Here is a 12,014-nt window from a genome sequence, read left to right on the forward strand (position 1 = left end):
AGTTATCTGCTAATAGAAGAGGAGGGGAGGCAATTTTCTGCCATTCCCCTTTATCCCTCCACCACCTTGCACATTGTTTCAGAGGGTTTCCCATCCCCCTAGATACAGAGTTTGGACCACGGAGCTGGAGTACAAAGTGGAATTGGACAAAACCATTTCCCTTTTGCCTATATTTGTCGATGCTTACACTGGGAACAAAAGCTTTTTTCTGAAGTGCTGCTAGAGCATGAATTTTCGCTGAATAGGAGAGGGAGTTGAATTGCTTCTTCATACCAAATTACAATTTAATCTGTCCTGTTTATAGGATTTCACCCGCAATGGTGAAGGCATACCTCTTGCTTCTTACACAAAAGAGTTCCTATCTGAGCATGTTAAACATCAGGCCCGTTAGATTCATGATAATTTATTTAATAGGACCTTGCCAGTTTTTATGTCCTGAAGTCCCTGCTACTCATAACTTAGATAAGATTGCTCAACTTTTTTTCTGGTAGGACTCTTGACAAGTACGTAGTCTTAACAAGTACGTATATGTTAAATCCAGTAGATAAAGCATCTATCATCATTGCATCACCATGTTAGGAAAAAAATGACACCTGTTGAGTTATAGCTTGTTGCATAGTTTTTAAAGGCTCATAAATTTGTCAGAAGAAGTGTTCGTAAGCCTGATCTCTCATCCTTCTTAACTAATAGAGAATAGACAGGACTGGCAAATGTGGGATCTTTCAGAAGCATCTTCCTTAATAAAATTAGCCCTAAAACTGGAACACAATTACAGTGTAATGTTTGGGGAAGAGTAAGAGCAGAATCTTTAGCAATAAATAATTGAAAGCAAAGGCCACAAACTAATTAGCTCATTACAATGTAAGAAAGAATTATGCATCTTTCTGGATCTCCTACTGCTCACATATGTTGCTTTGGTAACAGCAAGTTAATAAGAGGAGCTCTCATTTTCTGCTTATTAGATCAGTTCTAAAATAACGTAATCATTGCAACAGCACTCTCATGATCCAGACAAGTATAAGACTGTATTGCTTATTATTATTATTATTTCTTAGCTTAAAAGCTACAGTCCTATTTCACTTCACTGGAAGTAAATCCCATTGAACTCAATGTAATTTAGTTCTGATTAGATATGAATAGGATTGTGCTGTGTTGCCCACCTTCCTGGCATGGTACATACAAGCTTACATGGGGATTACGTTTCAGGGATTGCGCCTAAAGCCAAAACCACATGTAGTCAAAACACATTGGGTTCAATGGTGGGTGGGATTGCCAATATCATTTCCCCCAAAACCCCACCCCTTTCCATCCCCTTTTTATTTATTGCTACATGCGTAAAGCTGAATGCGCACAAGCTAAATGTGTGTAGGTAACAGATTTACTGTATTTCAGTGCAGCTTATTAATCATAGATATATTCCCCCACCCTAAAAAATGCTCCAAATAAAGCATAAATTAAGATATGCTTGTGTGTGTGTGTGTGTGTGTGTGTGTGTGTGTGTGTTAAATTCCCTCTGGTAATTTTTCTGGATTATATGCTTTGCATGTCTGATATTCCAAAACAAATGCTGCCAGATGTAGCAGAAGCTAGACCTTTCATCTGCGTCTTTCTAAGACAGATCAGGAGAGTGACATAGTGCAGATTGTGTAGGCTGATGCTGCACCCCATCTGCTATGCACATGGTATTTCATATCAACAATACTGGCCTTACTTGTCAGGCTTTGGGGCATCAGATCCCTCCCATGGTGGCAGCCCAGAATCAGAGAAACGATAAAAGTTCTTACCAAGCAATTTATTCAATAATTCACAGATAACGACAAAGGAATGCAGCCTTCCCTAATAATGGCATTGCTCCAACCCCTCTACATCTCCCCTATTTGACGTCACTCCTGCGTAGGTTAATCTGAGCTTTCTGCCCCTCAGCTCTCTATTCTAATACCCTCAATGCCCACCTGGTCATGGGAGAGGGGGGTCAGGAATGTTTTTCCAGGACACTGAGTCTGCCAGCTGTCACTCCCCTGGTACAGTGGCCGAGGAAGCCTCTCTAGCACCCGGTGCAGGGCGAACTGCCTGGCTGCGCACATGCAGTGCCCATACTGATGGCGCATGCGAGCCCTCGGCCGCCCTACAGTTGCGGGGGGGCAGCAGGCGGACAGCGCAGAGCCCCGCAGTGAGTGCCGCCCGCCATTTTGTCACCCCCCTCAGGGTGACACCTGGGTCAGACTGCACCACCCACACTGTTGTATTTGCAGGCTTTTCTACACAGCCTGCATGAGCAGTACGTGCCACATACTTTACTTTACTTTATTTACACTTCAATGCTGAGAGATTACACACATGCATCTTGCCTCTGCGAGAGCAGAGAGGCAACTCCTCTCTCCTCGGAAAACACCGAGAGAACAGTGAAAAACAGGAAACCAGTGTACGTCACATCCAGTCTCCCATTCCCGTGGGGAAACCCAACAGCAACTCTGACTGTGGAATGTAAACAATGCCTTGTGACTAGCATTTCACTGCACAGTGAAGAAAGCAGAAACCAACACGCACTCCCCTTTCTACGCCCCTGCCCTGCTTCTTCTTCTTCTTGCTGTTCCTCTTCCAATATTTCCCAGCTTCTGCTCTCTGCAGCCTCTGAGCTATGCCCTTCTTCAAACCACTGTTCTAAATCTATACTGCCCCCCTGTCCTCGGGAAGGTTCAGGAGAAGAGGGGAGGTCCCCCCATTCCTCCTGAGTCCTGCCTCTGACATTACCAAAGCTAAAACACCACAATGGACAAAATTTTGATGTGTGCCTTCAATATACCTTTGCAGAAATATATGGTGAGTCTCCTCTCACAATGGAGTGGTGCAGATAGGCAGAGCTTATGCTGTCCTTAGGCCAATTGGACAGCCACCAAGGGCTCAGACCTCACAGGGGTGCAATACTGACCTTTGAAGGGAACAGTTTTTATGCAGATTAATTTTTGTTTTATGTTACACTTTTCTGATAAGTACTTTTTCCCCTCTGCCTGAATCTTCCAACATTCAGCTTAATTAAGTCCATGAGTTCTATAGTGTTGTGAGAGAGAAGGAAACAGCTTTTTTCTATTCACTTTCTTCCATGCTATACATAATTTTATAAACTCGGCACTTCTTGCCTTTTGTAAACTAAAAAAAAAAAGGTCACGAATGCTGTTTATATATGGACTGGGTGTATGATAAAATACAAATTTTATAGGTGAAGGGGCTAATTAAACCTGATAGGTAGTTAGAAGGTCCATAAAGAACCACACATGGTCCACTGAAAGAAGGCTTACTAGGTGGGGGCCAGACACGGGTAAGAACATGATTGGTCAGAGTTTCTAGATGGGTAAGAGGAAAGCTCTGTTAGCTGTAGATCAGTTGTTGGTTGGGGAAGCATAGAGAAAAGAATAAGCCTGGTTATCTGAGAGAACCCTGCTGGAAGAAAACCTGGAGCTGGCAGCAAAGCAGAGCAACAACATATGCAGCATCCATTAGGCAACAGAGTCCAGTGCAAGAGGGCTTCAAGTAGCAGGGTGACCAGAGAGTGAATTCAAGGCAGTAGTCCTTGAAATATCTGAATTGTACTAGAAGTTAAAACAGCAGGAGGAGCTGGAAGCAGAGGAAAACTGCCGTCCAGCATCTGTTTCTGGTTGTGAGTGAGTGGTGGGGGGTGAATGAAGGGCAGGGAAATTAGCCGGAAGGAAAAGCTATTGAGAGCTTATTTGGCTAGGGAAGACTCTTAAAAATTACTAACTGTAATTGAGCACATTAGCTCTGGTTAGTTTAGAACCATAAACCTTACCCTACCACTTGATTTTGTAATGCAAATAATTTGCTAAATAAACATACCAGTTTTTACATTTCTGGAATGACAAAGTAAATTGCAACATTCTTCCTTTCCTTTTAATTTTTTCATAGTATTATGTTATGCTGTCTCTCTCCCCTCTTCATATGTCATTTCCTTGTCTTTCCTTTCCCCCTCTTTTGTAGTTCACTTCTTTCTTTCTTTTTCATGAGAAGCAAGAATGTTTGATGTATAATGGCTTTTGCTACATATTATCAAAGCATAATATTAATTTTTTAAAATAATAATAATAAAGGAGCATAGGTGGGATTAACTGTATTGTAACATCACAAAGCCTCACTGAACTCAAATAAATTTACTGCTAAGTAGATGTCTACTTCTAAATAGGCATCAATTGGTGTATTTTTTGTAAAAACAACACATTTCCAGTATAAATCATGAAATTTAAAAGTTGGAAAGTTTGGGCTTTATAGTAATATTTTCATAAATTAATGGTGGAGTTCTACTTGGAGTCTGTTTTTATCCTTTTATGAGCTACCCAAGTCAGTAGTGTAGCAATTGCTAATATAACAATAGTTTCCAAGATAAAATGCTGATTAGATTCAGTTCTGCTTTGATTATGAGAAAACAAAATTTTGAAATGAAGAACAGTTCTGTGGAATTAATTAGAAATGGAGAACAGTATAACACATAAATCTGGTGCTAATTTCAGGAGGTTATACTGGCATGCTCAACACTACCAGCAGCATGTGGGGGAGGGGCATTGCTCCTCTTCTCCCCCTCAGCAAGCAAACTAATGTATAAATGTATTTTGCAGGGAACAAGTTATTCTTTAAAAGGAGATGCTATTATAATTGGTTTGTGCAGTAACCTGTTTCCAGGAAATTAGATTACACATAATTATCCCGGGAGGTGAAGGAACTCTTTATCCCCATTAGTATACTAATATAATACGCATTCTAATATCATCTCACAGTAGGGCTAATTTTGTTCCCTTTGAGACATAGAGACACCTGGTATTGCTTTTGCCTGCTGAAATGCCCCGAGGAGATGCTGCTTACTTTGGTGACAGGAGTGGAATTCATGTCACTTTCTCTCTGCTGTTGTTACGAGCAATTATAATTACCTATTGGTTTATGCTGTTGTTGTGCATTTTGGGAAATAGCATATTATGTTTTTCTTAAGTGTTTTATGAGATTAGCAAAATGAGTAGTGAAACTTGAACTTCTGTTATGTTCTTTAAACTGGAAGTGGGGTTGTTTTCTAGACTCAGGTGAAGTAATGGGCCATGCTTCAGTGTCACAAACCTGATTACCTGACCACCTCTTTTACATGATACTGCAAATTCTGATTAAAATATTTCTCTGGAATTGCCTGCAGTAACCAGATCTAAACATTCCAAAGCATTATGAGGATAAAACCACTTGCATCCACTGAGACCTTCACTCCACTGTTATAACAGATGAATCTAGAGATGTGTCCCGAGCACTCTTTAGTCCTGTTATTTTGGATGAGTTTCTCCCAAGTTTTCTTGCCTAGCTGCTTCTTCCTTGCTATGTCATTTCATTGAAGTCTGAACCAACAAGAGGAGAAAATGAGATAGGAAAACTGGGAAGAGTGTTTTGCTGGGTGGGATCAGCAGCTGGCAAGGCTTAAAAAAAAAAACAACGTAAAGAAAAGAAAGCAGGACTTATCTTGCAGTATAAAGGTAAAGGTAAAGGGAGCCTTGACCTCTAGGTCCAGTCACTGACGACTCTGGGGTTGTGGCACTCATCTCGCTTTACTGGCCGAGGGAGCTGGCGTACAGCTTCCGGGTCATGTGGCCAGCATGACTAAGCCGCTTCTGGCAAACCATAGCAGCGCATGGAAACGCTGTTTACCTTCCCTCTGCAGCGGTACCTATTTATCTACTTGCACTGCGTGCTTTCGAACTGCTAGGCTGGCAGGAGCAGAGACCTTCTGATTGGTAAGCCCTAGGCTCTGTGGTTTAACCCACAGCGTCACCCGCGTCCTGTCTTGCAATATAGTGAACCACTGAACCAGCCCTCCCGCACTGAATAAATCTCTTTCTGTCCCAAAGCCATGAAAGACCCTCCACCAGCCCACCTCTAATTTTAGCACACACTCTATCTTGAAATTTCATCACAGTTGATTGATAAACAACTGATATAAATCTTTTTACTAAAAAGGGTCACATTGGTCTCTCCCCTGTTATATAATTCATTAGATCAACTCAGATGAATGTTGCTTGAAGAATTAAAGACTTCTAACAAAATGTAAAGTTGTGTTTGTGTGATTCAGATTAAATCACTTCAAAGGAGACAGTGCCACAGTGGGACAAGATTAAACTGCTTACATTAATACATTTTGGAACAGTCTTCTGAAATCTCTGCACTACAGTTACAGAATAAAAGACTGTTTTACATATATAGTGATAAGGACCAGCTGCTTTATAAAGGTTTTTTTCATCTTCTACATTGCTTGAAGAGCAAAAAGAAATACATTTCAGAGAGCATGTTATTTGCATAAGCATAAAATCAGTAACTAATAGTGTCTTTGTAGCATATACTATTGAGTTCAAGCAATCTCTGGTTCTATCAAATTTAAAGATTTATAGATACTGTAATATAAAGATACATAAACTAATGGCTGAAATATCAGAATGCTATAATTAAAATTGGCTAAATATTAAAAACTTCTGCTTCTTTATGACAATAGTCATGCCCATTTTTGTATACCTATGTTTCTTTATTCCTGTTTTTTTAAAAATTATTCCTGTTTGTTTGTTTGTTGTTTTGTTTTTGCTTACCAAGCTTTTTGTTGTCTCCTGTTTTAGTTTATGTGTAGACCTCTTCCTGCCTGTTCTTAATTTTGGCCCTCTAGACTGCCTTTGTTCACAAGACTTAAAAATATGTTCATGTATACTAAGCTAATCATGCCCACCCTGGCTCCACCCTCTCTGCTGCCACTTACACACTGGATTTTTTCCTATCTCTCCTCTTTCCTGCAGCTCCTGCAAAATCTGCTCCAGAGGGTTGGAGGACATATTGACAGCTCACAGGGCTAGGAAGGAGATGTCCTGTTGTGCAAGTGGAACTGGATGCATGCAGCATTGGATACAACCCAATTAAATACAGTTAATAACACAATTAAAAGTAACAGGAACAGCATCAACAGAAACCACAATGACAGGAAAATAATTAAAATAAGCCAAATGCCTGGCAAAATAGGAAAAAGTGCCAGCTGGAATTTCACAACCGTGGCCGTACATAAAAGCTAAACGGGTTTCTGAATACAAAGAAAGACATAATACATGGATATATTCATTGGAGAGAAGATGGTCCTTCAAATAATCTAGTCCTTATCTTTTCACTATAACATATTACCCCTCCTTTCCTGATTAGTGAAAGATTCAGGGAATTTTGGAAAAGAGTTTTATGCTTTTGGAGGGTTTGAAATATTGTGACAAATATATACACAGTCACACATGTGCTTATGTGTTCATTATAATATTAATTCCCCAGTCTACAATCATGTTTTTCCCAGGGTGGCTTACAAATATCAATAAAATGCAATCCAGAAAAAATGCAACATTAAAATTGCATACTAACTTTTTATTGAAAAAAGTAGCATAACACCATTCTGGAGGGAGTACAACTATTAAAAGGCCTAGAAGGTTTTCCATCTGTTTAATGGAGTTACACATGCCCCGACCACACACAGTGCTTTATTTATGAATGTAAGTAGTTACATTCTTACATATGAATATACATTCATTCATACATACATATGAAGATGCACCTGCAAGAGTCGTTTCTGCTAGCTTTCTTACTTTTAAGTAGAGAATACAGTTTGCATAAATGCTCTTTTTAAAAGGTCAAAATGTGTGCAAACAAATAAATTATGTTTTCCTACTAACCCACATGCTTGGGACAATGTAATTTCTTATGTGCTTAAGTGCAAAACCAGATGAGACTGTGAGTCATCTGTGATTAGTGCTACAAGAGTGCTTGTTTGGAAATAGGGTTGGCTTTTGTTCCAAGGAGGAAATGGCAGAAGAATAGTTATCGCCTTGGTAGATTTATTTATGCTCTGTTCTCTCAATTCATGTTGTTGTATCTCATGACTCAAAGTAGGTAACATAAATGAACGCAGATACAATATATATTATCTTTTAGTTTTATAATGACACTTACTGAGTTGTAATATTTTTCTTCCTTTTATAAATGTAGATATTGCTCTTAAATAATATAAAGTTCTAAACTGTTCTGCTGAATAAATCCTATCCTGAGTTTCAGGTAGGGGTTTTCTGCCCAAGAGTCAATCAATAATGGGTGATAACCAGTGTTTGCTTTGCGTAGACTCATTGAAATCAGCAGACAGGTTCAGTACATATATATCAGATATCACCCAGTGAATCTTGAATCTTAAACAGAGCATTATCAGAAGGAAGAAGAGGGTATATCCTTTTCCTGCTTAAACTCAGATCATTCTTTCTAAACTCTGTTAAAGCACTTTATTCTTAAAGAAGATGTGGGTGATTTGGGGATAATTTGTAGGATATGATTGAAATGGTGATTGCCACAGCATTTTATAAAACCTTTTTCTAAAGTCATCAGCTATATTCTCCTAGGTGTGAAACCTAAATAGCTTTGACATACATGCCTTTTAAATTCCTTGGGCAGCATATTTTATCAATGAGTGAGTGAATGCTGAGGCTCAGTAGGATAGAATTTCCTAATTAGGCAGGATATGATATTTGAGCAATATGAGATCATTTTTTAATGTCTTCCAGGTTTTCAGGTTTTTAGAAATTATCACTTGCGTGCCAAGGCCCCGTGACCCACAGTTCCCTAGTAATTAATGAACACACAGACACAAGTATTTAGGTGTGTGTGATCAAATAAGCCACAACTTTATTGGTTACAGATGTGAGTGGTTTGGCTTAGGCATTAGGTGAAGCCAACCTATATTTCGACTCCTGCCCATCTGCAGAGAGTCCACCTAAGGGTAAACCACCAATAGGAGGAGCCTTATGACTTACATCAAATAGGGACATCCCAAGGGGTCCCCATTGCTGTTGTGGCATGGCCCCAGCCCATGTCTGGGCATCGGACAGGATCTACATGCCCAGATCTCTTTAACAGGATGAGGAGGGGCAGGTGGAGGCTACAAACTTGCCTCCATCCAAACAAAGGTTTACCCAATTCCTAACCTCTCAAAGTTCTGGCAGTTGCTACAAGGTTGGCAAATACCAAATGGCTGGTGCCAATTTGCCAAGTGGAAAAATTCCTACCTGGCCCCAATGGTGGCCGACATTTGTCCATAGCATGGTCGTGTCATAGCAAAGCATAAAAAGAGGGTGGGTGGGTTGGGAGATCCAGTTAAAGGGCAAGAGTGGAGAGACCTCATATCTTCACTGTGGTTAAATTTATCACGGCCACACCCTTTGATGACACGGATTGGCCAGCAGGGCCACACAGGATGTGGACCTGCCCAGCGCCAGTGACATGGCCGGGGTCAGCACAAGAGGGGCATCAACTCCCCGCCCCTATGTCGGATCACTGCAAGGACCTGGATGCCTGACCGCAACACCACCCCTAGCGAAAGGTGAGCACTTAGATACAAAAACCCTAGTGTCATCTGTTCTATGTAAAATTGCACAAATAAGACCATACTAATTTAAACAGAAAAGCAGGCTTCATTATAGCTCAGGTAGTGTCAAAATAAGATTGTTATTTGCTTAAATAAATATTGCATATAGCTAAGACAGGACTAAGAACTGCAGCAGGCTTCCTAACTAATTATGGCTTATGGTTGATTGAAGAGTGCAACCAACATGTCCACACTAATCAATTTTCAACTTGCACCATTTAAATCTGAAAATGTGCCAAATTTTCTCAGTGTCCAAGCTGCATCTGTTGAAAACAGGCCATTTTCAGTACCTGCTTAGTTATATCAATTAGACAAGGCACCTCTTCTGCATTGTGTCAATTCAGGATGCAAGGTTTTGTTTTTGTTTTTTGTTTTCTTCTAAAATATGGAGGAGCATTCAGTGTAACATCCCTCTCCAACTTACATTTTGAAATGGTATAGACCAGAGACAGGTTTGGTTCCTTATCTTCTATTTGTGAGAAGTTACACAAGGGAAAAATTAGCAAGATGGATATGGTAAAGGTAAAGGGACCCCTGACCATTAGGTCGAGTCGTGACCGACTCTTGGCTTGCGGCGCTCATCTCGCTTTATTGGCCGAGGGAGCCGGCATACAGCTTCCAGGTCATGTGGCCAGCATGATTAAGCTACTTCTGGCAAACCAGAGCAGCGCACGGAAACACCGTTTACCTTCCCGCCAGAGCAGTGCCTATTTATCTACTTGCACTTTGACGTGCTTTTGAACTACTAGGTTGACAGGAGCAGGGACCGAGCAACGGCAGCTCACCCCGTTGTGGGGATTCGAACCACCGACCTTCTGATCAGCAAGTCCTAGGTTCTGTGGTTTAACCCACGTCCCTATGGATATGATAGCAGGTTATAAATTATACATGGTGTAGAGCAGTCTTCACCTTGTGCCTTGCAGATGTTTCTCCAGATGTTTTGAATTATAACTCTGCTGCCTGAAGCTGATGAGAGTTCAAGTCCCAAACATCTGGAAACCAAAGCACCCCTTTCACATGCCCTTGTGAAAAGGGTTGCCAGATCTAAAAGGACCCACCTTTGTATGCATGGCAGGTATAATTTCCAGGTAAAGGAAGTGATTTCCTGGAACAGCTAGAGGGCTTTCATTGCAAGAACAAATAAAGAAGGGTGGTTTGCACATTACACTAAACCATTGTTAACATTAACCATAGTTAAAGCTGAGGCACTTGGAAGATGATAAACCTTTGTTTCTAACACCACAAAATAATTAAAAGCACCAATGAGAGCAGCCAAGTCTCGAAAGCAGCTTTAATTTTTTGTTGCTCTTCACTTGTGGCTCTGTAGCTTTTGGGTGGTGACAGCTCCCTTAACCATAGTTAAGAAGGAGGTCCAGGTTCAACATGAAGCTCTGGTAAACATTAACTAAAGTTTATAAAAACAACTACACACCTTGGTTAACAAGCATTCTTTAACCATAGTTAATAAATCATAGTTAAGCTGCTGGGTTCACAAATATTGCTAAACTATGGTTTTGCTTTTTGTGCAAACCACATCACTGTTTTCTCCCATTCCCCACATAAGGGGACAATACAGTGGTACTTCTGGTTACGAACTTAATTCATTCCAGAAGTCTGTTCTTAACCTTAAACCATTCTTAACCTGAGGTACCACTTTAGCTAATGGAGCCTTGTGCTGCCACCGCACGATTTCTGTCCTCATCCTGAGGCACGATTTCTGTTCTCATCCTGAGGTAAAGTTCTTAACCCGAGGTACTACTTCCGGGTTAGCAAAGTCTGTAACTCAAGGTGTTTGTAACCCGAGGTGTCTGTAACCTGAGGTACCACTGTACCCCCCAAACATGCAGAATGTTTAAAGTCTTCTATCATCACCTGTTGAACAAATTTCACATCTGTCCTTTAGATAAAATTGCTATTAGCTGCTCTTTCCAGATTGCTTAAGGTGCTGCCACCCAGTACTGTTTCAGCAGCCCTGTCTTAAAGGATATTATTTAATCTGAGCCATGTGCACAATTGTCTGCATATATACTTAGAAGTAACCTTGGAACAACAAGTAAGGCATCCAAATATCTGTTGTAACATTAGCTGCGGAACTAAATAAATTATGTACTCAGGAAAGCTTTAGGATAGTTAATCTTGCATGAAAGGTTCTATATCCTGATTCTAATCTTTGGGCTTTCCCCCCCCCCTTCTTGTGCTAATAAAATGTCTAGATGGTCTAGTTCTGCAACAAAAAGGTTAAGGATAAATATGAGTTTTCACAAAAAAATTAACCGGGATATTAATTACATTTTTATCCTTTGTATTTATCCTCAGGGCAGCATACCTTGTTACCCTGTTAACAGATCTGCTTGTGTGCCAGTTCACAATCACAACTGGGATATGGAGGTCTGACAGGGATTGGCTGTTTTAAGATAATCATTCTGCCTGTCAAAGTAGCGGTCCTGAAGGGACGGCTGACCTCAAACATGGGCCTTCTGTATCTTGTATTCCCTTGAGTTCCTTTAAGCCCTCCTTGTTAAAAATAAAAAGAGGGTAAAACAACAACAAC

General features: G+C 40.5%; 1 protein-coding gene across 5 annotated transcripts in view; it reads left to right on the forward strand.

The window, feature by feature from the left end:
- Positions 1 to 12,014, forward strand: part of MARCHF1 (membrane associated ring-CH-type finger 1) — a 119,960-nt gene that overhangs the window by 16,133 nt on the left and 91,813 nt on the right. Inside the window, exon 2 of one of the 5 annotated variants that reach the window (XM_081875474.1) lies at positions 6,819 to 7,092. The exons of 2 other annotated variants lie outside the window; for them this stretch is intronic. Coding sequence is in view for 1 of the 3 variants with exons in the window: in XM_081875472.1 (XP_081731598.1) it covers positions 7,931 to 7,940 (10 nt within the window). In the remaining 2 variants the exon portion in view is untranslated. Of the gene's footprint in view, positions 1 to 6,818; positions 7,093 to 7,135; positions 7,548 to 7,918; positions 7,941 to 12,014 lie in introns of those variants that run through there. 2 more of the 5 variants (XM_081875475.1, XM_081875472.1) reach the window with 2 other exon arrangements.

The sequence above is a fragment of the Podarcis erhardii genome, assembly GCF_964252035.2.
Source record: "Podarcis erhardii genome assembly, chromosome: 9".
NCBI classification, from domain to species: Eukaryota; Metazoa; Chordata; class Lepidosauria; order Squamata; family Lacertidae; genus Podarcis; species Podarcis erhardii.